This window comes from Physella acuta, unplaced genomic scaffold (genome assembly GCF_028476545.2).
Source record: "Physella acuta isolate Inbredline_101_S28 unplaced genomic scaffold, ASM2847654v3 ptg000384l, whole genome shotgun sequence".
NCBI lineage: Eukaryota > Metazoa > Mollusca > Gastropoda > Physidae > Physella > Physella acuta.
The window spans coordinates 67,274-93,719 of NW_026731903.1; the positions used below are offsets into that span (position 1 = coordinate 67,274).

At 38.2% G+C, this 26,446-nt stretch overlaps 1 protein-coding gene across 1 annotated transcript in view; it reads left to right on the forward strand.

Moving 5' to 3' along the window:
* The window catches only part of LOC131942036 (synaptotagmin-1-like), a gene marked incomplete at its 5' end in the record, with an annotated part of 75,737 nt that overhangs the window by 46,375 nt on the left and 2,916 nt on the right, over positions 1-26,446 (forward strand). The window contains one exon of the mRNA XM_059301696.1: positions 17,720-17,840. Coding sequence (XP_059157679.1) covers positions 17,720-17,840 — 121 coding nt within the window. The remainder of the gene's footprint in view (positions 1-17,719; positions 17,841-26,446) is intronic.

Below are 26,446 nucleotides of genomic sequence, written 5' to 3' on the forward strand. Positions count from 1 at the left end.
CCCAAGAAGAATAGACGCCACACTCTAACGGGAACAGACGCCCCACCCCAAGAAAAATAGACGCCACACTCTAACGGGAATAGACGCCCCACCCCAAGAAGAATAGACGCCACACTCTAACGGGAATAGACGCCCCACCCCAAGAAGAATAGACGCCACACTCTAACGGGAATAGACGCCCCACCCCAAGAAAAATAGACGCCACACTCTAACGGGAATAGACGCCCCACCCCAAAGAAGAATAGACGCCCCACCCCAAAGAAGAATAGACGCCACACTCTAACGGGAATAGACAAACCCCACTCCACCGGGAATAGACGCCCCACTCCACCGCCCCGCCCCAATAGACGCCCACCCCACCGGTATATAGACCACCCTCGCGATGCTACCAATCTCTTAACCAAATATCCCGGCCTGGTAAAGTGGCACCTTTCATGTTATGTGACCGATGCTCTCGGTACAGATACGCTCTACGGGGGGGGGGCGACAGACTCGATATGATGGGTGGGGTCAATAGTTTCATCTAGACTCGATATGATGGGTGGGGTCAATAGTTTCATCAAGACTCGATATGATGGGGTCGATACTTTCATCAAGATTCGATATGATGGGGTCGATAGTTTCATCTAGACTCGATATGATGGGTGGGGTTAATAGTTTCATCAAGACTCGATATGATGGGGTCGATACTTTCATCGATTCGGTATGATGGAGTCAATAGTTTGGGCGTTTGTCTTCATCCAGACAGACTCGATATAATGGGGTCAAAAGTTTCATACAGACAGACAAACATCGTCTGCTCAGACAGACTTGTTCGTCTGTCCATTCAGACTTGTTTGTTTGTCTTCATGTTCGCCTGACCAGACTATGTTAGTTTACCCAGACAGACTATGTTAGTTTGCCCAGACAGACTATGTTAGTTTGCCCAGACTATGTTAGTTTGGCCAGACAGACTATGTTAGTTTGGCCAGACAGACTATGTTAGTTTGCCCAGACTATGTTAGTTTACCCAGACCGACTATGTTAGTTTACCCAGACAGACTATGTTAGTTTGCCCAGACTATGTTAGTTTGCCCAGACAGACTATGTTAGTTTGGCCAGACAGACTATGTTAGTTTACCCAGACAGACTATGTTAGTTTGCCCAGACTATGTTAGTTTGCCCAGACAGACTATGTTAGTTTGGCCAGACAGACTATGTTAGTTTACCCAGACAGACTATGTTAGTTTGGCCAGACAGACTATGTTAGTTTGCCCAGACAGACTATATTAGTTTGCCCAGACAGACTATGTTAGTTTACCCAGACAGACTATGTAAGTTTACCCAGACTATGTTAGTTTACCCAGACAGACTATGTTAGTTTGCCCAGACAGACTATTTTAGTTTTGCCAGACAGACTATGTTAGTTTACCCAGACAGACTATGTTAGTTTACCCAGACAGACTATGTTAGTTTACCCAGACTATGTTAGTTTGCCCAGACAGACTATGTTAGTTTGGCCAGACAGACTATGTTAGTTTACCCAGACAGACTATGTTAGTTTACCCAGACAGACTATGTTAGTTTGCCCAGACAGACTATATTAGTTTGCCCAGACAGACTATGTTAGTTTACCCAGACAGACTATGTTAGTTTACCCAGACTATGTTAGTTTACCCAGACAGACTATGTTAGTTTGCCCAGACAGACTATTTTAGTTTTGCCAGACAGACTATGTTAGTTTACCCAGACAGACTATGTTAGTTTGCCCAGACAGACTATTTTAGTTTTGCCAGACAGACTATTTTAGTTTTGCCAGACAGACTATGTTAGTTTACCCAGACAGACTATGTTAGTTTACCCAGACAGACTATGTTAGTTTACCCAGACTATGTTAGTTTGCCCAGACAGACTATTTTAGTTTGGCCAGACAGACTATGTTAGTTTACCCAGACTGTTAGTTTACCCAGACAGACTATGTTAGTTTGCCTTGACAGACTATGTTAGTTTACCCAGACAGACTATGTTAGTTTGGCCAGACAGACTATGTTAGTTTGCCCAGACAGACTATGTTAGTTTGCCCAGACAGACTATGTTAGTTTACACAGACTATGTTAGTTTGCCCAGACAGACTATGTTAGTTTGCCCAGACAGACTATGTTAGTTTGGCCAGACAGACTATGTTAGTTTGGCCAGACTATGTTAGTTTGGCCAGACAGACTATGTTAGTTTGGCCAGACAGACTATGTTAGTTTGGCCAGACAGACTATGTTAGTTTGGCCAGACAGACTATGTTAGTTTGGCCAGACAGACTATGTTAGTTTGCCCAGACAGACTGTGTTAGTTTGGCCAGACAGACTATGTTAGTTTGCCCAGACAGACTATTTTAGTTTTGCCAGACAGACTATGTTAGTTTACCCAGACAGACTATGTTAGTTTACCCAGACTATGTTAGTTTACCCAGACAGACTATGTTAGTTTGCACAGACAGACTATGTTAGTTTGCCCAGACTATGTTAGTTTGGCCAGACAGACTATGTTAGTTTGGCCAGACAGACTATGTTAGTTTGCCCAGACTATGTTAGTTTACCCATACCGACTATGTTAGTTTACCCAGACAGACTATGTTAGTTTGCCCAGACTATGTTAGTTTGCCCAGACAGACTATGTTAGTTTGGCCAGACAGACTATGTTAGTTTACCCAGACAGACTATGTTAGTTTGCCCAGACTATGTTAGTTTGCCCAGACAGACTATGTTAGTTTGGCCAGACAGACTATGTTAGTTTACCCAGACAGACTATGTTAGTTTGGCCAGACAGACTATGTTAGTTTGCCCAGACAGACTATATTAGTTTGCCCAGACAGACTATGTTAGTTTACCCAGATAGATTATGTTAGTTTACCCAGACTATGTTAGTTTACCCAGACAGACTATGTTAGTTTGCCCAGACAGACTATTTTAGTTTTGCCAGACAGACTATGTTAGTTTACCCAGACAGACTATGTTAGTTTACCCAGACAGACTATGTTAGTTTACCCAGACTATGTTAGTTTGCCCAGACAGACTATTTTAGTTTGGCCAGACAGACTATGTTAGTTTACCCAGACAGACTATGTTAGTTTACCCAGACAGACTATGTTAGTTTACCCAGACTGTTAGTTTACCCAGACAGACTATGTTAGTTTGCCTTGACAGACTATGTTAGTTTACCCAGACAGACTATGTTAGTTTGGCCAGACAGACTATGTTAGTTTGCCCAGACAGACTGTGTTAGTTTGCCCAGACAGACTATGTTAGTTTGCCCAGACAGACTATGTTAGTTTGCCCAGACAGACTATGTTAGTTTACCCAGACTATGTTAGTTTGCCCAGACAGACTATGTTAGTTTGGCCAGACTATGTTAGTTTGGCCAGACAGACTATGTTAGTTTGGCCAGACAGACTATGTTAGTTTGTCCAGACAGACTATGTTAGTTTGGCCAGACAGACTATGTTAGTTTGCCCAGACTATGTTAGTTTGCCCAGACAGACTATGTTAGTTTGCCCAGACAGACTATGTTAGTTTGGCCAGACAGACTATGTTAGTTTGGCCAGACAGACTATGTTAGTTTGGCCAGACAGACTATGTTAGTTTGCCCAGACAGACTGTGTTAGTTTGGCCAGACAGACTATGTTAGTTTGCCCAGACAGACTATTTTAGTTTTGCCAGACAGACTATGTTAGTTTACCCAGACAGACTATGTTAGTTTACGCAGACAGACTATGTTAGTTTACCCAGACTATGTTAGTTTACCCAGACAGACTATGTTAATTTAGCCCGGACAGACTATGTTAGTTTGGCCAGACAGACAATGTTAGTTTACCCAGACAGACTATGTTAGTTTACCCAGACAGACTATGTTAGTTTGCCCAGACTATGTTAGTTTACCCAGACAGACTATTTTAGTTTGGCCAGACAGACTATGTTAGTTTACCCAGACAGACTATGTTAGTTTGCCCAGGCAGACTATGTGAGTTTGGCCAGACAGACTATGTTAGTTTACCCAGACAGACTATGTTAGTTTGGCCAGACAGACTATGTTAGTTTACCCAGACAGACTATGTTAGTTTACCCAGACTATGTTAGTTGACCCAGACAGACTTTGTTAGTTTACCCAGACAGACTATGTTAGTTTGCCTTGACAGACTATGTTAGTTTACCCAGACAGACTATGTTAGTTTGGCCAGACAGACTATGTTAGTTTGGCCAGACAGACTATGTTAGTTTGTCCAGACAGACTATGTTAGTTTGGCCAGACAGACTATGTTAGTTTGCCCAGACTATGTTAGTTTGGCCAGACAGACTATGTTAGTTTGGCCAGACAGACTATGTTAGTTTGGCCAGACAGACTATGTTAGTTTGCCCAGACAGACTGTGTTAGTTTGGCCAGACAGACTATGTTAGTTTGCCCAGACAGACTATTTTAGTTTTGCCAGACAGACTATGTTAGTTTACCCAGACAGACTATGTTAGTTTACCCAGACAGACTATGTTAGTTTACCCAGACTATGTTAGTTTACCCAGACAGACTATGTTAATTTAGCCCGGACAGACTATGTTAGTGTGGCCAGACAGACAATGTTAGTTTACCCAGACAGACTATGTTAGTTTGCCCAGACTATGTTAGTTTACCCAGACAGACTATTTTAGTTTGGCCAGACAGACTATGTTAGTTTGGCCAGACAGACTATGTTAGTTTGCCCAGACAGACTATGTTAGTTTACCCAGACAGACTATGTTAGTTTGGCCAGACAGACTATGTTAGTTTACCCAGACAGACTATGTTAGTTTGGCCAGACAGACTATGTTAGTTTACCCAGACAGACTATGTTAGTTTACCCAGACTATGTTAGTTTACCCAGACAGACTTTGTTAGTTTACCCAGACAGACTATGTTAGTTTGCCTTGACAGACTATGTTAGTTTACCCAGACAGACTATGTTAGTTTGGCCAGACAGACTATGTTAGTTTGGCCAGACAGACTATGTTAGTTTGCCCAGACAGACTATGTTAGTTTACCCAGACAGACTATGTTAGTTTGGCATACAGACTATGTTAGTTTGGCCAGACAGACTATGTTAGTTTGGCCAGACAGACTATGTTAGTTTGCCCAGACAGACTATGTTAGTTTGGCCAGACAGACTATGTTAGTTTACCCAGACAGACTATGTTAGTTTGGCCAGACAGACTATGTTAGTTTGGCCAGACAGACTATGTTAGTTTGCCCAGACAGACTATGTTAGTTTGCCCAGACAGACTATGTTAGTTTGGCCAGACAGAATATGTTAGTTTACCCAGACAGACTATGTTAGTTTGGCCAGACAGACTATGTTAGTTTGGCCAGACAGACTTTTTAATCTGGTCTGTGGTGGGTGGAAACTCGGTGTTAGAGTTAGCCAAATGTTTGTGTATGTATGACAGAAGGGGGGGGGGGGGGGTTAAAATGGCGTAGACAGATATGTCAAGATAGAAACTTTGGGTTTATTGATATCAATTTCATCAGGATGTGTCTGGGTTTGGGAGGCGTGGATGTAATTTTTTTTAGTGATTTTATTTCTGACAAGATGATAGGGGCGTTAACTGTGACATATTGTTTTTATGTTTATCAGTTTGACCAGGGATGGAGCAAACGTGTGGCTAGATATTTATGATGTCACATACCCCCCCCCCCCCACCCACACAAACATACACTTCTAGTTGTTTTACTAGTAATTATACGAGTCACGGCCTAAAGCTAGAGCGCTAGACTGCTAACCAGAGTTCGAACACGGGTCTTTGTAGAACGTCCATGAGTCCACCCAGCTCAGATGGTTACCTAACTAATGTTAGAGAAAGTAAATGCGGCTGGGTATAATACTGACCACGCTATACCTGCATATGCCGAGGTCACAGAAACAGACGAACTGTACTTCACTAGCCAGATGGACCGTCAGGCTAGAAAAGCGAACTTCCTTTTACTTGCAAATCTCTTTTTTTTTAAAACCAACTAGCCGAAATTGTATAAATATTAATTTGCCTTGCCAATAGTTTCATAAAACAGTCACTGATACGGAACCAAACCTTAACCTAAATAGTATCGATTTATTTTATTTGAATTTTATTTTTCATTAAAAGTAAATATAAATTTCAGTGCATAAAAAATTAATTAACAGAAAGCACCCTCCACACATCATCTTAAAGAATTCCTCCAAATGTTTTTATTGCCTCTTTGATTAATACTTCCGCACAAAAGAGGCAACATTCTTTTCCAAATCTCGCTCAAACCGTTGTCTCTTGTGAAACAAAAAAAAAATAATTGAACGATGGTGAATTCGTTCGTTAAATAAGATTCAATTAGCAGCTTTTTTTTAAACGGGGCTGTAAAAAAAAACTAGTGCCGATAATTGATGAATGTGGGGAATTTTTTTTTAAAGCGCCTATTCGGGAATTTTCAAGACGGAATGGGGAGATTTATAATGAACGTAGCGTGTCACGTGATTTGAAGTGGTGTATTAATTTTAGTGGAAGTGATAGAGTCTGATATAGTTCCGGGTTTAATTTATGAAGAACGAGTGTTAAAGTAGGTACACTGATGGTTTGTAGTGTAGGTAAAGTAGTGTTGGCGTGTTAGTTGGCTTTCTTATGATGAGAGCTGAGTGGTCTAGGAGTTTATTGTCGATTTTCGGCAGGGATTTGAACTTGAAACTTATGAGCAGCACACACGTATCCTTATTTAACTCAAGACACTATGTTGTATGGCGATATCGTGAATAGGGATAGGTATTAATTGTATGACAGTGAGGGGATTGGGGTGATGTGTGTTCTATTTTGTTTGTGATGGTGATGTTCTTTATATGGTGGTGTCGATGTTGCTTTTTTTTATGTTAAGGATTTTCTGTACGTGTTTTATCATATATTTATCTCATCGTATGCTGACGATGTTTAATGTTCGTGATGTTTGATGTCTTTGATGTTATCACCATACGTGATGTCCTTGCTTGTCGTCTTCAAAGATGTTCCGTGATGTGGTGTGTTGATTATAAAAAAAAATTTCTTAAAACAATCCTTCTAGAACATTCGCATTACGACGATTGTCTTACGAAATTCCCACTTAGTCCCACGCCCACCCATCCACCACTTACCCCCCCCCCCCAACCCCACTCCACGCCTCTCCTACCCACCCACTCACCCAACGCCTCCGCCGAGAGAGCATTTTCTTAAACAAATTCCGATCCAAAAACATTATCTTTAATTGATTAGCTCGGATATTTTCATTCCTTTTAACCAAATTACATTCTGATTATAAAACGCCGTAAAATTATATAAACGTCTTGTTTGTTTAAAGATAGTAATTGCTTTTAAAGCTACAGAATACAGCATCATCACTTTTTTTTTAGAAATTAATAAACCGTATTTCATGTGTAATTTTCATCCTCATAAAAAAAATAGAAAACATACACTTACAAAAATCATACCAGTATTTGTTTACACTTTTTAAAAATGCTGAAATCTGACACTGTCGGGCTCTTGTTTGAAATTCTCAGCCGTCAAGTTTAATTAGACAAATATGGCGGCTATTATAGATGTTTGAAAAACCTGTATCGTAACGTTATTTAAATTGGTTTTTAAATTGTTTACCCTGGCCTGTAACGGTACATCGCGACCTTGACCTCGAGAAAAAAAAAGTTTATTTCAACACAAAAAGTACACGTTTATCCTCTCTGTTTAGCTTACGTCCTCCCACTGCCCCCCCCCTGTGCCTCCTTCTCTCTCCCCGTTATTCATGAGTTTCTCTCCCATACCCCATGCTGACATCATTCATTCATTCCATCCATGTTTGTTTATCATCTTTATTTCCCCTTCCCCCCCAATCAAATCTGCTTTTGTCATTCCTACAATATCCATTCACATTCTTTTACGCATGCGCATAAGTAAATTTTTGAAAAACCCTGTTCTGCAAAGGGGTCGTCCATAAATGACGTCACACTCGTAGAGGGGAGGGGGGTCCGTAATTTTGTGACGGTGTGTGATGAGGGGGGTTCAGATGGCGTGACGTCACTTTTTCCAATATAAAAAAGCAATGTTAGAAAACGGGATCTAGCCGTCATTTCGTGTTTTAGAAAACGGTTTTAATAAATTGTAATAGGAATTGATCAAAATACTCTATGTTGAGAGAGTTCAGACAAGATTTTAGAAAATTTCGATGTTTTAAGAAAAATTCAACAGCATATTTGAGGGGGGGGGGGGGGTTGTAGGCTGAGGTGTGACGTCATTTAGGGGAGGGGTCTGGTTTATTGTGAAGACGTGTGACGGAGGGGAGGGGGGAGTAAAAAATCGTCAAAAAAGCGTGACGTCATTTATGGATGACCCCTAACCCCAAAAAATAATAAGAAAAAAAATATATTTTAAATTAAAAAAATAATAATTGACACCGACTGCTGCCCGTCTAGACATCTTTAAAGTTCTTTCCTAACAGGTCAGTTCGTACCCCCGACCCCAACACCAACCGGAAAACGATTTGTAACATGGTCTAGACCTGCTCACCCGAACGTTGAAGTGTCACGTCACTCAGTCCAATATTGACGCAGGACTGTCTCCCGTTTCTAGATCAAGATAAAAGTAATCGATAAAATAAATGTACTCTAACAACTTCCCGGGCCCGCTTGGGTGTTGGAGAGTTTAATAAAAGATGTTTCCTGGCGGTCCAAAGGTCAGATAATGTAAAGTTCACATGTGATCATTGTATATGAAGGGATAGAGTGGTCAGCAGTCTTTATTTTCCTAAACGCAAAATAGGTACCCATTAGAGCTGGAAAGACTTTGGGACGTCGATGGACTCCAGCCCGGGATCCGAACTCGAGACTTTCGGGTTAACAGTCGTATGCTCTATTACCCAACCATTCCGCCCCCTAAATTTCTCAATTTTCGGTAACTAACGTTTTTGTCTATTTTGGTTTTCGTTATTTCGGATTTCTCCGATTTCGACGATTCTTTTTCTGAGAAAATCTGTCTCGTTTTTCTGTCGGTTAATTTGATGGATGTGCGACACAACTCGAGCTCTGGGTACACGGAGGATTAATTTCTACGAGCCGACCCGCGGCGTATCATACGCCGATATTTAGTTGTTTTATTTTCTACTTTTCAGTCATTCATAATGTGTGAATTCGACAGTATCAACGCTGCCTTTGAAAATATTTGCTTTAAACTATCAGTAGGCCGTTAAGGACGATACCCCCCACCCCCCTTTCCGCCCCACCCCTACCCTAACCCCCCCCCCCCTCCACCCCCGTGAAAGCAGCATCCACTTAGTTACCTCCCCTAAGTTTAAAATAGTTTCAAACTAAATTATCTGCCCCTAATAGGCGTCACTAAACCCGGCTCTAGATTGTAAACATTTAGCGTGAACCACAGCTCAACAGACCATGTGGGGGTGGGGGAGGTTGCGATATGCCTAGAGAGGAAGAGAGGGGACTGCTAGGCGCGCTTACAGCTTGTTTTCTAACGTCTCCAAGAAGAGAATTATATATATAGATTTTTATGTTCTAGATGGTTCTAAGGGTCTTTGAACTCGGATTTTTCGGACTCAGCCCCGTAAAGTATAGACTGGTACTAGACTAGGTGGTGGAAAGGGGAGGTCATCTATACATAACGCTCTGCACTTTTCACTGATTTCTCCATCACTTGACCTCCCTTCTCCCCCCCCCTCCCTTTCTCCTACCACACACACGTTGTTATGAACCCCCCACCCCAAACTACATGCTCTGCATCTACGGGGCCGTGCACCTATTTTATAACACAAAGTGCGGGGACAAATGTTCACAATTTTAAAAAGGGTTAGGGGTGGGTCAAAAATTAATACATTCCTGTTACATAATACGTGAAGTGATGTCTAAGGACGCTATTAAATCTTAACATGTGGCGATTTTCGTCACCCGTTCTTTGATAACGGTCCTGACTATAATCCTAATTAGAACCTTTCAACTAACCCTAACTAATCCTGGCCCTCCCCCTTCCTATTACTTGTTCTAACCATCGATCGTCGCATTAATCTTTACCCTAGCCCTAAAACCCAACTTAACAACAATAATGACATGAAGAAATTACCCCGATAATAGACTTATATATTCAAGTCCTGCTACTAGTTCTCTGTAAATCCACAGCTTATAATAACCCTAACCCCCGTTGCGCTTATTCTAACCCTAGCCCTCGATCGTAGCTGTAACCCTTACCTTAGCCCAAGTTGTAATCGTCTATTGACTATTGGATGATTGATACAAACAGTACAGCTAGTATTCAGAAGCTCGCCTATTCTGAGGACCACGAACCCGATAACTAATAGTTCAGTGCTTAACCAAGCATTCTTTTTATCTTCGATGTCTATATGATTCGAAGTAAACCCTAAAATTAATTCATCGTTACGCGACAATCCGTGATTTAACGTCAATTTTAGTTTGCTTTGACGATTTTTTTCGACTTTCGGGTTCTATCACCAAAAGTGAGGTCGGAATACGAACCCCGGGGCTTACACTCGGCCACAACCCGACCATTTCTGTTTCGAGATACGTACTCTAGTACTATGTAGTGATGTCTCGCTATAAAACCTAGTCCCGGGTAGTGATAAGTCTTACTCTAAAACCTAGTCTCATGTACTGATAAGTCTCACTATAAAACCTAGTCCCGGGTAGTGATAAGTCTTACTCTAAAACCTAGTCTCATATACTGATAAGTCTTACTCTAAAACCTAGTCTCATATACTGATAAGTCTCACTATAAAACCTAGTCCCGGGTAGTAATAAGTCTCACCATAATATCCAGTCTCATGTAGTGAAAAGTCTCACCATAATATTTAGTCTCATGTAGTGATAAGTCTCACCATAATATTTAGTCTCATGTAGTGGTAAAGTCGCACCATAATACCTAGTCTCATGTAGTGATAAGTCTCACCATAATATTTAGTCTAGACATGAACAACAAGCAGACGATGGTCAAAATCTATCCGACTGGACCCGAGCCAGCAGACAGTAATTTAATTACAGCCGGGGATAGTGACTGGCCAGTGGCCACGGACCTTCGGACCGTCATTAGAGCATTAGGTCCAGATCTAGTTCCAACACGAGGGAGACTTCTTCTGGAACTCGGCTGTCATTTTAGTCTCGGTTTGTGTTGTTGTGGGTCGGACGTTTAGGGCGTGGTTAGGGACCCCGGGGTTAGGGGGATCACCGGATAAATGGGCCCGGGGTGGGGAGATGAGGTAGGATAAATAAACAGACGTGTTGATGTTGGAGGTAGTGGCGAGTGATGGATGAGTAAGGTGTGTGTTTTAGAGAGACTTAAATAATGGTTAGGGGTGGGGTTCGGTATTGAGGAGATGAAGGGAAGAGACGTTATGTCGTTGGGGAATGTTATTTACAAGTAAAAAGGTAAGAGTGTCATTATCGGACGTGATCGTCAATAGGGAAGATGAAGTAGAGTTTAGATAATTTGGTTATCTGGCTGAGGGAACTATGCTAAAGCCTACTTTTCCTTCCCCTAAAGACGTGGATTTTAAGAGATTGGAATCGGAGAAATATGAGACATGCTTAACTCTGTAAGATAACATAAGAGGTCGCTTAGCGTTGTGAAATCGTATTCAGGGTAATTTGGCGTGAATTACAAGCGTTACTATAAGATTTGTTTAAATTTGTATTTTAGTCCATAACAAGTATCTGTGTGCGAGATTCTATCTAGCTACAAGATTGAAACACCAATCGACCAGCCACGATCATAACAATACAATAATCACATTCACAACCACATGCACAATCATCCCACACCCTTCCAACTATTACAATAATCCAATCTACACAATCATTCAACCAACACAATCATCCAACCAACACAACTACACACCACTCCGTCGCAGTCGTCCTACTACAACAACCGCAATCACAACCATAAAACAATCACAATCACTAAACAACCACAATCACAACCACAAAACAATCACAATCCCTAAAAAACAACCACAAAACAATCACAATCACTAAACAACCACAATCACAACCACAAAACAATCACAATCCCTAAACAACCACAACCACAAAACAATCACAATCCCTAAACAACCACAATCACAACCACAAAACAAAATCACAATCACTACACAACCACAACCACAACCACCTACGTCCCCGCCTCAGACAACCAACCCAGACGTCAACTAAACCCAGACAACCTCTCCTTGACATCGTAATCCGACCTTGACATTGATCGCTCATCCCACGAGCTTCAATTAGCGCCTGCTGTGTATCGTGTGCTGTTTGAATATTTTCAACCTCAACTTATTCGCCTCCTATCCTCACTCACACTAATCATCTATTTAATCATTTATGTTTTATCACATATTCTGTCGTCAAAAAGTTCGAACTTTAATGCACAGTATCCCATAGGTTGAACTTATCAACAACAAAAAGTTGACGTTATCTATGGTTACACTGTTTGCACATCATCAACTGCGACAGACCTTGAAGCGACAACTGATTTATAATGTATCATGTATGGTGTTAGTTAGTCCGTGTAGCATTTGTTGAATTTAATATTTGATCTGGATAACAATTAGCTGGAAAAAGTTTAGATCTCATTAACCTTCCGTGGTTGAAATATTTAATATCTTTTGGTATTTTGTGCACGAAATATAAAAAATAATTTAAAATTAGGTGTTGAAATGATTATTAACATGGATGGAATTTATGGCTTGTATGGTTGACGGAATGTACCCAGCACCAATGATGGGTGGTAAAAAAAACACACAAAAACCTGAGATAAGGTGCTAAAGTAGAGTAAAATGATAACAAAAAAGTGCTTCGATGATCGTCGATAGGGGACCACGTTGTCGTATGGGAGAGCGTGTGATAGCTAACTCGCAAAAGTTGCGAGTTCGGAACCTCAAGCAGATGAGGATTGTTAGAGAGAGAAAACTACAAAATCAAACAACTGCTGCCTTGTAGGTTAAACCAAGGCAATGGAAGTAAATCCAGAAAGAAAAGCAGGCGGATGATATGGAGCATAACATCACTTGTGCCACGCAATACATACTTGTGTTGGATTAATCCGCTTCCATATTCGAATTGGTAACACACACACAAAATAAGAACAAAATATATCAGTGAAGATTTGGCAGTTGTCTGATGCAGCAGTTTGCAAAACGTAAAAACCATCCTTGCCCCCTACTTCCATATGATATCACACAACGTTGTCGTGGTTTATCATTGTGTTGTATTGTGTGTAGGGTTGGCGTCAAGAGCCTTGATATACAACACTTTCCTTTTAATTAATTCGGTTTTTTTAAGCTGTCCTCGTTTTCTGCTTAATTAAAGTTTGATTTCCCAGATACTTGCTGGGGCTGTGTGTTAAATAGTTCAAGAAAACATCACGTGACTGACACTGGTATTTTGTTAGGTAATAAAATATGTTTTAAAAATTGGATTGTAGTTTATTGTTCTATGTGGGCGGCGCTTTGTGGGTTTGTTACATAATAAGGGGATGGTGGTATTTGTAATGATTATTTAACGTTATATAGGGTGGGGTGTCGAAACTATCACATTTAGTGTTGTGTGATACGTGCACGATCCCATACACAATATAATATTGTTGACGTTAGTTTATAAAAACAACCACAAGTTCACCCAGTGTGGGTTTTTTTCTTCTGACCTGGTATCATGTACCTCCCTCATTATTTTAACGAACTTCTAGAGTTTAGTCAAGTCAAGGGTTGTCGCAGAGATAGAATAGAGAGAGAGAGAGAGAGAGAAATGGGGAGAGAGGGGGAAAAGAAGAGAAAAAATAGAGATGATGAGAAAGATAGAGAGAAAGAATGAAAGTGATAAAGAAAACGGCAGAAAGAGTAAGCGAGATACAGAGACAAAGAGGAAGACCCAGATATGGTTGATATAGAGAGAAAGGAGGAAAGAGTGAGAGAAAGAAAAGGAAACTAGAGAGGGAGTAATGGAGATAAAGAGTGAGAAACGAAGAAAATTAGAAACTTGCAGAGGGTGACATGGTGAAAGAAAAAATTGAGAGATACAGAAATAAAACAAGTTATTAAAAAGTCTAGTGACAATTTAAGCGCAATTTCCTTATGTTATCCATAACAATTTTAAATCGAGATAAACCATATATTCAGCAAATAAATAAAGCAACACAAGTAGTTTTAATAATTCAAAACAAAATAGAAAAAATATTTATTTACGAGATTGAAAAAATAACCTATATCAACGGAAATAGTTTTATTTTAACGAGTAGGCCTACAAGATGCTCAGTTTAAAAAAGTAGTAAATATCATCCTAGGCCTACACGATGCTCAGTTTAAATGTTCTTAATTAATTTTTTGTGACCGAACGAAAGGATATTGTTGAAAAATTTCTTCGGCAATATTGGTCTAAATTATGGCAGGAATCGATTGGTGAATGTTTCAAGTCGCTAAGTGGTCTGGTTGCCGAGATATGGAGCAAAAACTGCATTTGTTTGAGTTTTTTTGGCTTTTCCGGGAAATCCAGGAAGGAATTTCGGGATTTTTTTTGGCCCACAATCATCCTAGGAACTTGCTTAACATATTTGCTTTTGGAACTAGTCCTCGATATTGCTTCGTTAAGGAGGAGATACGACTTAAAGCTGCGGACACACATCCATCCATCCATCCATCCATCCAGAAATGACGCATTATTAAACGCAATTTGCCAGTATGGAAATTGCGCTAAAAAAAGGTAGATAGAAAGAAAGTGTGAGCGAACATGTAGCCTACCTCTATACTTAACAACAGTACTCAAGAAAGCAGGATGTACCAACGCATTATTCATAAATACTTTTATCTCCTCTTTCATAAATGTTCTAAAATCGTGATTGTCTAACTTTTCTAAATATTCTAGATCATATTCTGTTGTATAAGTTTTCATTTCTTAACCTTTCCCTACTGCTATTGTTCGAACTAGACGTGGGACGTCTCGGCTATTTTTTCTGAGACGGACTTTTTGTGGGGTAAAAAATATATTCGACCCGCCACAACAAAAATTCCGGAGATTATGAAATCTCAGTTCCTGAAAGTCTAGTTTGTGTTTTTATTTTTTTTTAAAAAGACTAAAGATAGAAAAAGAAAAACTGGATCACGTGTTAATCAAAGGACGCTGTCCAAAAATTAGTTTTCGGATTAAGGTATTTATTAAAATCATCGATATTGGTCGGCCAATTATGATTTTTTTTTTTAGTTATATTGATTTTATTATACGCCTAGATCAGGGGTCGGCAACCTGCGGCTCGCGAGCCGCATGCGGCTCTTTTGGCGTACAGATGCGGCTCTCCAGCTCCTTGCACACATATTAATAGTTAAATAATTTCATTTTTCCAGTACGGTGGGTACGACTTTACCCAGCTTTCAGTGGGGTGGAAGATAAGCCTGGTGAGAACCAAAGGATAGAAGCAAACGATGCAAGTTATTCAAACCGATATCCAAGCCAGTTAGTCGGCGTTTGCCGTGTTGAGGCCTGACTGGCTAATGGGAGACCCTAATCCTAATCAAATACCGAATATTGAAATTAAAATGTTGTGGCTCTTTAAAAACTGGGAAAGTTTTGAATTCTAACTTCTGGCTCTAGCGTATCAAAAGGTTGCCGACCCCTGGTCTACACCAAATACACGTCAGTAGATATAACTTACACATTGAACCAAAACAAAACAAGTATACGTATTCACCCACGTAGGTACTTATTTACAAAGAAATCAATCACTAACAAGTTGAACCTTAAAGTCACCATGACCACCTGGTCAAAAAATTAGAAAATTCACCAAATAACATATTACAAAACTAAAACAAAACAGACCACATATTTTTAGAATGTTATTAAGAAAAGTATGATAACGATACAAAACATATGCACTAATGTTTAACATATCAAATGTTATATTGTTTTTAATTTTTATGTTATTTTATTGATTCATCTTTTTTTTAATTTTTGAACGAATATGTTCCATAAAACGGTTTAAAATATTGTGTATCCATAGTTATTTGTATATATCTTAGTCCCTTCCCATTTTAAGTTGCAATTTGACCAAGGGAAATAATTTACAATGCAGTAAATACAAGTAATAAATATTTAATAAAACGGAATATTTACACAAGGCCTTAACATTTCAAGCACAATTTTAAAAGAGTATTTTTTCCCTTACAATCATATCGACAAAAATGTATTTAGTATATCGAAAACTATTATAATGCGATTCTAGTTTAAGTAGAAACTAATAGCTTTAATATGTAATATATTTAAAGACTTTTGAAAGCTTCCGATTAATTACGATCGTTGGCTACTACTATACTTTGTCGTAATTATTTGAGCAAAACATAGTTTACTTATATAAAATCATGTAGACCAGAAGTCGGCAACCTGCGGCTCTCCAGCTCCTTGCACAAAAATTAATATTATTATTTTATTTTCAAAACTCATAACAAAAATTATACTGTAAAGATACACAAGTTTAAACAGCATAAAAACACTCAGCCCTGTGACAACAATTCCATACTTGCCGCTGCCCAAGTGCCGACTTTTTCGAATATCGTTCATTGGGGAATGTTAATTTAGAATGCATTTCCCTATCCGTCAGTAATCATTAATTTGACGTGAGTGACGTAGTTTTTGTTAGCTTCCTACTGTTGAGCCGGGTATAGGATGGTGGGGTACGAGTTTACCCCGGGCTCTGTGGGGTGGAAGATAAGTCTGGTGAGAACCAAATTTAGTGGTGACAAAAACACGGTAATCAAGTCGATATCCAAACCAGTTAGTCGGAGTTTGCCGTGCTGAGGCCTGCCTGGCTAATGGGAGACACCTCTTGAGCCGGTGTTATCCGTAAAAAAATTTAAAAAACTATTAACAGCTTCTAAAGTGGATTGGCGTAGTCCTATATTTTTATTTTTTTATTACTAATTTCATTATTCTGGCGAAACAAGTGTATGTTTTTTCATGAATAAATATTTTTTCATATTTAAAGCTATTTATTTTAAATAACAAATTGAATTTCTTTACCTAATCCTAATCAAATAATAAAATATTGAAATAAAATAACAGTGGCTCTTTAAAAACTGGGATATTGTCAAAATTTTAACTTTTGGCTCTTCCGTCTCAAAAGGTTGCCTACCCCTGGCCTAGATATTTGGCAGCGTTTTACAACACTCCTCCCACTCCCTATCATTCTAGAGTATTCTAGACATTTAAAAAAATTGATTTTTAAAAATCCTTTTGTTCCGACATTACTATGGAATACTCCTCCACCTCCTCTTTCCCTCCCCCCCCCCCCCCCTCACTTTTGAATACAACTCTTCACATCAAAACACACACATTACTGTTAAATACACCTACACCCTTTCCCCAAATATATTTTCTATATAAATAACATACATGTATGTATTGTTTTTATTTGTCCCGGGTGGGCGCGATGCACTGGGGGGGGGGGGGGGGCTGCTACCCCCCCCCCCCCCCACACACACACACACTGGAGAAATGCGTGAAAGAAACTCTGCCCACAAAGATCGGATGTAGAACACCTATCTCACTCCCAGCCGTGCCTTATATGCTCAAAGCATATCTCAAAGCATATCTCAAAGCAAAACTTCCAAAACAAGAAATTTTCCTCATTTATCTTTGAATGTACTTTAAACAACCAATAATGTATTGTCGTTTTTTTCCTCCGTTCCTTAGCAAAGAGACCTCGGTGACGTCATGTTCTCCCTGAGTTACCTGCCCAGTGCAGAAAGGTTAACGGTCGTGGTAGTCAAGGCCAGAAATCTCCAGCTTCAAACGGACGCTAAAGGCGATCTCAGTAAGTAAAGAACACCCTAACATTTTTTTTAAAACCAGAGTTATCTCTTTCAGCACGCAAGAGTGTTCTCCCCTTATTAGTAGTGTGTTCTTCGCAAAACAGGTGAAATAATCAGGCAATGTCTAATTGTCTTGGCTAAAAAATTGTATTCGCCGAGTTAACTCCCTCAGTACGCAAGAGTTACCTCCCTGTAAGAGTCACCGCCGTGTTAGGGGAGAGAATCCGGTGATGTCTAAGCGCACTGAAGGTTGTAGGAAATATTCGTTTATTCTATTTTAGTCAATGTCTTCGGATCGATAAGAAGCTGTTAACTTTGTCTGTTCATTATTTCTCTTGTCTTCCACGTTTCACGGCGACTAGAGTTGAGGTTTTTTTTTTTTCTCTGTTTGTATTCATGTTTGTGGCGCAAGATAACGCCCTATATCGTTGACATTTACTGTAAAGGTTTCGTTCAATAAGGTTAGGTCTTATTTCGTTTTTTGACACAGCTGAAGTAGAGTTCGTCTGTTTATGTGGTCCCGACGTAGGTGAAGAAAATCGTAAATCAACCCTGTAACAATAATATTAACTGTCTTATTACTTTTGTAAGATTTATTTAAGAATAGAGTAACGTTAACTGGTTATATTTAGATAACGAGTAACTCGTCTACAAATATTACATCAGTTTCCCCTCCCCTTCCCCCCCCCCCCCCCCCCCATTACAAAATTTTGACAAATTTCACAAAACACGTATCCTTGTTCCGGTATTTGTAAAGATACCCAATCAGACTTAAAGTTAAAGCAGGTGAAGTAGAGTTCATCTCTTTCCATGCCCCACCACTTATGAACGGACGATGTGGTCAATGCTATGCGCAGTTATCTTTACACTTTTACTTTCCCTAACCTGAGCCATTTACGTAACAGAGCTGGAGGGAGGGGGGCTCTGAGACGCCATACTTACTCGACCCCAATGTCCTAATCGAGTTGCCAATCATACACCCCACTGCACGTCCTGTATCCCAGTGCGCTCTAAAACAACAACAGAATCCCATTAAAGCGAGACAATTTTAAGTGCGCGCAAATCAGTTTGGTGTGAACATACCTTAAAACCGTAGTGAACGTAAATCACATAGCAATTTTAATACTGGCTGCTGTTTGGGTATTATGGGGTTTTCCCGTTTGAGTATTATGGGGTTTTCCCGAACACACCATTCGTCCCACACAACATTTAGACTTGCAACATGTATGCTATACATGTCTAGAAAGAAACTAGCAACCAGGTGTGAGTTGAAAACATTATCATTGCGGTAGTTGTTTTATTCTAGACTTGTATAATGAACATGTAGCAAGTGTAAGAGCAGTGTCAAATTTTAAAACAGTTTATTAGTCACGTTTTATGATAGCGCAGTAATTGCTGCTGAATCTGAACGATACTCGCATAAATCGAATACGGTTTTAAATATGTCTAACGCTGTTTTTTTAACACCAACACGAGCGAATATAAACACCAGATAACGTACTCAGTAACTCAACGATCGAGTACTCAGACTTGTAGAATTGCGCACGAATCGAATTCATCTATCTAATCGCCACTTCACTTTTTTTTTATTCTCTAGCGAAACTAATATTTTATCCTCTTGTTTGTTCGATACCCGCTACGAATCGATACGTCGCCTGAGTTGTCGGTTACCAGCTGATCAACGGGGCAGACAGCTTGAGTTATAATTGGGGGGGGGGGGTCGTGGCTGGGGTAATTATCTTCAGCCTGATTACACGTGTAATTATCTACAATGTTAAGTAACAATTTGATTACATATCGTCAACGATTGTTCGCGATGGTATCGGGCCCAGCAGTGATGTACACCGGACGATCCTGTGATGGTACTGTCGATATCGTAGTTCACACAGCAAAACGTCATCATTTCTATTCTAAATCCACTTTCCCATCTAAGTTTTCTTTTTCCTCTTCATCGATGTCAGGGTGCGGTTTTAGATAAGGGTTATGAGTTTTAGGGCTAGGATTAGGATTAGGCTGAAGGCTTGGATTACGTTTAGAACTTGTGTTCAGTTTAATTCTACAGTTGGGCTAGTTTGTGGTATTGATAGTAAGTTATAGAATAGCCCCAAAAAGTCCTGCTGAATTTTTCCTTTAAAATCCACCTATGTATATATGTATATATTATTTATTTATCTATGTATTTATTTATGTGTGTAACAAAGTAAAGAATCCTCTTTAGACCTAGCGACCCATTGGGCAGATGAAGTACAGTTCATGTTTCTTGACCTCTGCAAATGAAGGGAAAGTGTGGTCAGCACTTTGCCCGGCCGCCTTTACTTTCCTTAACGTGAGTTAGGTACTCATTAGAGCTGGGTCGATTCAGGGACGTTCTACTGACTTGAACCCGGATTCGAACTCGAGACTTTCGGGTTAGCAGCTTAAGCCTCGCAGTCCCAAATATATAACATTGAGTACATAACAATTTAGTATTATCAAGCCTGATTTAACAATTGTTTGATTTGTTTAGCTAACATAAACAGCTCAAGGTAATAAAGTACTAAAGTAACAAGAACTCCCCCCCCCCCCCCCCCCACTGATTATCCCTACCCAAAGCTTGCCACCGTGTCAACATCAGGTACAAGACCGGTGGTGCACTCCAATGGTCGTCTCCGTGGGGATGTATCGCCGGCACCACACGGTGTCGTAGCTGGTGAAAGCCCAGAAATCAAGGGCAGTAATTCTCGCGGATGTGACGTCTGCGGCAGGAGGGGGGAAGGGGGCGTGGTCGGTGCGGTACCGAAAGAGAGAGAAAAAAATGTTTATTTGATTTTCACCGAGCGACCAACATCACAGACACGAAGAGAGAATCAATGCCCGTGGCTGGCTCTGGAGTCATGCCATCTGCCCTGGCACCGTTCAACGAGTCTTACATTAATCGCGTGTGGTAATCGATACCTCGATCAGTGATCGATCTTGTCGCGGCGATCTATTGGTAGAAGAGGGACCCAAGTAGTAGACACCCAATTAGCCAGTCTCCCGACACTTGCAAGGTAAAACGGCGTCCATTAAATCATCGTCCAGTCGACTTTCGAGGGAAGGTCCATTAATGACGTCACAAATCTTGAGGAGAGGTGGGGTAGAGAAAGGTATACGTGAGATAAAGAAAGGAGTAAGATTAGTGATGTGGCTTTTTTGTAAATTTAAGAACAAAAATTATGAAAATTGTCGATTTTTGTTAGAATTGTGTTGCTATTTTTTTTTTTAAGATTTTTAAAAATTTAATCAGCTTTCTCTGTCGTGCTTAGTGCTTAAGGTTTCGTCATGGGTCGAAACTGGTGAGCAAAAGTTCGACCACTTCTATCGGACCGATTATTTTTAAACTTGGCACATGGGTCAAGACTTAATGATTTGTTTGTGTTAACTCAAAATAACGTACACAACATAACAACATAACATAACACAATAAAATAATACAACATAACACAACACAACATAAAAATAATATAACAACATAACATAATAAAAATAATACAACATAACAATACAACATAATATAACATAACATAACAACATAACAACTAACATAACATATAACATAACTCTGACAAAGCACTAAAGTACAACAGCCCACAAAGCTACCATGACAGTGCGGATACGTTTGATGCGAATCTAACAACTTCACCGTCTAATGCTCCAAAGCTAGATCCCCCACTTCGCACTTCCGTTTTTTAAATCGACCAATGAAATGAGCAAACGGAAAACCCAGAGTCAATCGGTACACGGGGCCATCAGGGTAGGGGGAGATTATCCCCAGGGTGGGAACTTCGGCTGTCATTTTTATCTTCGGTGCAAACGGATTCTTTCTTCGCCTCCGGGTGGATAGAATGTTTTAGAAATTGTATCAAACTTTTTTTTTTCTTTTAACCTGTTTTAAACAGCTAAAAAGTATCCACATTGGGCAATAATGTATGGATTACGTTACGTTATGAATTTTTTTCAAGTTAAATTTAAAGACAAAAAATTATGATTGCATTGTATTCTTTTTTAATTCTGAAAAAATAATATAATTTTATCCAATTTTACCAGTCATTCTTCTGTCTTTGCTTGGCCAGGAAACATCATTTCTCAGTGCGCATGCGCATACAAGACTTTACCTACCAGACTACTTTACTTTTTCTTATTTCAGTACATTGATTGGCTTGTCATTTTCGACGTTTATGGATTTATATTGTTATCCGTTGGTATAAAATATATTAAAAAGAATATAAGAGGAAGGCTTTTAAAAACAATTAGTAGCTTCTATAGTTGTTCTTTTCAAGCCGATTGTTCTTGAGTCGACTGCCGACACCAATCATGAGTTTAAATGATACTGGATCGAATTCCTGTTAACAATATGCCCTTATAAAACTCCTTCTACAAAATTATCTGCCCCTTATTAACGGTCGTTTCGACTATAATATTTGTAAACAAGGTTTGAGAACAGCACCTGACAGGTCGAATAATCGTTTCCATCCGGCTATCACCCATTTTGTAAGGGGATATCGTAATCTTGATGGAACGACGTGACCTAGCGATAGAGCGCTAGACTGCTAACCGGAAATTTTCGAGTTCGAATCCGGGTTCAAGTCAGTTGAACGTCCCTCGGTCCACCCAGCTCTGATGGGTACCTGACTCATGCCGAGGTAACAGAAACAGGTGAACTCTACTTCACTTGCCCACATCGACTGTCAGGTTTGAAATAGGAACATTTATCGTAATCTTCAAAACAATTTAAATTACTAGTTGAAATTCTAATTGGATTTTTTTTAAATGATATTCTAGTCTTGTCAGTTGAGATGCACTCGTCTGTAAAGCTAATACAAAAAAAATATCTAAAACGGGTCGTCACTGAGTTACAAGATTATATCACACCTCGCCCATGCATTGCCCTTGTGATTTTTTTTTAAACAGCTTTTAAAATGACAGTTCATATTTTAACACGCAGTTACTAGATGACGACCCTCATTTAAATCGAACAATTAATCAATAACTAATTTCGCAACAAAGCTCAGGAATCGGCTGTCAAAAATCGGTCTAAAATCGATATAATCACGTTCGTTTTAATTTCTACCGCACTGACATTTTAATTGGGCGCATGGGAAGTAACTCCCCAGGGGAAGTAACCCGATCTGGATTGATCATGGTGTGGGCGTTAGGTTATCAAAGAAACAAGGGCGATTAACTGCAGGGGCGGACACTATGCAATGAATGCAGTGATGCTGAGTAATATAATATTCAAAAAGTTATACCGGAAATAAACATTCTGCGTGTGGCGGGGGTCATCGGACTTGAGCTTGTGTTTATAGTCCTTTAAATAATGGAGTATTTTTTTTGTTTCGTTTTATTGCAATTATGATAGATGATTATTATTATAATACGATATTTATTCATTCATTTTTTTTCTTTAACTTTCATTTTACTTTACTTCTTTAAAGTTCATAACTAACAAAATTCAGCCTCTACTACCCAATCGGACATTAATCCAATTTTTAAAGTTTGGAATAAATAGGTTAGGTAAAAATTAGTGATTTTTCGAATTTCGTTGCCAAGCTTCCGCTCACGACGTACGCATAAAAACATGTGACACGTGAATTGGCCATTTTGTTTTGTGTATAATGATGTGTTGATTAGGTAACAACGTTTGGTACAAAGTTTAGCGTCGTGAGAATTGAGCATCGAATTAAAAAGAAAATAAAGCTTGAAATACAAACACGTTTTAGAGGGGATAAAAATATTAAGATGTTTGTCTTTGATCGTTTGTCTGGCTGTGCTGATCAAAAGATCGTTTCAAAAACTGGTTGCTTTAAAGAAAGCAAGTTAGTTTTATTTTCTTATTTTCAGCGCGTTTAAAAGCTTGTCATTGTTAAGGTTTTTATTATGTTTGTTTTGTAAATTTTTGGTAATGTCATTCGATGGGAACCAAAAGGTGAAGTCTTTTTTATTTAAAGAAATGGGGGGGGGGGGGGCTACTAAGACACAAAATTAATGTCCGAATTTTTTTTATTTTTTTTAAATAGTTCAATAAATAAGAATATCGTTTCAAAAATCGGTCTTTAAAAACACTTTTTAAAAAAAAAAATATTTGCCTATAACAATAATTCTCCATATACCTTAAATGTTATCAAATTACAAATATGTTTTCAATGAACATTTTTTTTAAATAAACGAGCAATGAATGGGACACATACCACATGGTCGTTCAATGAACAATAACAACATTAACCGCATAAAAATGAACATTATTCTCAAAATAATTACATATTTTAATACTGGGATTTTTTTTCTTAGTTTATAATTTCCATTTTTAGACAGCATGTTATCATTGACCTTCACAAGGCAGAGAAAGTTTTAACTCATTTGATTTAACATTTAACGTGTTTATTTTCTAATCGATTGTTTTAATCCCCGTGTATTTGTGCCGCGGATTACCATAATCCTGTAGTCGGGAATAATCTTTAACGGTACTTTGAAAAGCTGTGAAAGATTAAAACTGTTCAGCTGTAGATAAGAAAATAATTTGCCCAAGATTTATCTCCTTTTGAGTGGATTTATCTCCCTTTGCGGGGATTTCCCTCTAAACTCTTATTATAGCTACTGCTTGTTCAGTAGCTGAATTATCGCTTTCAGTGCATTAACAGCAGTTGTTTGGGTAGAAAGATATAGGCCCTAATCTGAACTTAGAAATTGATCAGTTTTTGTATTTTTTGTTTGAGATGTACGCCTGGTTATAATCAATCTAAAGTGGGTCAGTGAAATATGTCGCATATACAGCTCTGTAAGTGGCACGTCAATGTTCGTCTGTCGTGGGAATAGCCCTCTAGATGACGTGTTTGTCGTATGCATAGTCGTCTGTGTACGGTTAGTAAGGCATTGAAAGCTAAAATGTTGAGTTATAAATTCAAAGAGGGTCTGAATTTAGAGTACTCTTAGTTTTAGTTAAATCTTATTGTTGAGTACTTTTAACTTTGGTTAAGTCTTTATGTTGATACGTTGAATGCTTTATGCTTTATTTAATAAGGTTTAAATGTTTTTGTGTTGAATACTATTTGGTTTTGTAACGTCTGAAAGTTGTTATGGTGAATAATTTGTAGCTTTTGTAAAGTCTCAATGTTGATACGTTGGATATTTTTTTAGTAAAGTTGTAATGTTGATACGTTGGATATTTTTAGTAAAGTTGTAATGTTGATGTGATGAATATTTTTTAGTAAAGTTGTACTGTTGATGTGTTAAATATTTTTTTAGTAAAGTTGTAATGTTGATACGTTGGATATTTTTAGTAAAGTTGTAATGTTGATATGTTGAATATTTTTAGTAAAGTTGTAATGTTGATACGTTGAACATTTTTAGTAAAGTTATAATGTTGATACGTTGAGCATTTTTAGTAAAGTTGTAATGTTGATACGTTGAGCATTTTTAGTAAAGTTGTAATGTTGATGTGTTGAATATTTTTTAGTTATGTTGATGTGTTGAATATTTTTTAAGTAAAGTTGTAATGTTGATACGTTGAGCATTTTAGTAAAGTTTTAATGTTGATGTGTTCAATGTTTTTAGTAAAGTTGTAATGTTGATGTGTTGATTATGTTTAGTAAAGTTGCAATGTTAATGTGTTGAATATTTTAGTAAAGTTGTAATGTTGATGTGTTGAATATTTTTAGTAAAGTTGTAATGTTGATGTGATGAATATTTTAGTAAAGTTGTAATGTTGATGTGTTGAATATTTTTAGTAAAGTTGTAATGTTGATGTGATGAATATTTTAGTAAAGTTGTAATGTTGATGTGTTGAATATTTTTTTAGTAAAGTTGTAATGTTGATGTGTTGAATATTTTTTAGTAAAGTTGTAATGTTGATGTGTTGAATATATATTTTTAGTAAAGTTGTAATGTTCATGTGTTGAATATTTATTTAGTAAAGTTGTAATGTTGATGTGTTGAATATTTTTTAGTAAAGTTGTAATGTTGATGTGTTGAATATTTTTTAGTAAAGTTGTAATGTTGATGTGTTGAATATTTTTTAGTAATGTTGATGTGTTGAATATTTTTAAAGTAAAGTTGTAATGTTGATGTGTTGAATATTTTTAGTAAAGTTGTAATGTTGATGTGTTGAATGTTTTTAGTAAAGTTGTAATGTTGATGTGTTGAATATTTATTTAGTAAAGTTGTAATGTTGATGTGTTGAATATTTTTTAGTAAAGTTGTAATGTTGATGTGTTGAATATTTTTAGTGAAGTTGTAATGTTGATGTGTTAAATATTTTTAGTAAAGTTGTAATGTTGATGTGTTGAATGTTTTTAGTAAAGTTGTAATGTTGATGAGTTGAATATTTTTTAGTAATGTTGATGTGTTGAATATTTTTAAAGTAAAGTTGTAATGTTGATGTGTTGAATATTTTTAGTAAAGTTGTAATGTTGATGTGTTGAATGTTTTTAGTAAAGTTGTAATGTTGATGAGTTGAATATTTTTTAGTAATGTTGATGTGTTGAATATTTTTAAAGTAAAGTTGTAATGTTGATGTGTTGAATATTTTTTAGTAAAGTTGTAATGTTGACGTGTTGAATGTTTTTAGTAAAGTTGTAATGTTGATGTGTTGAAT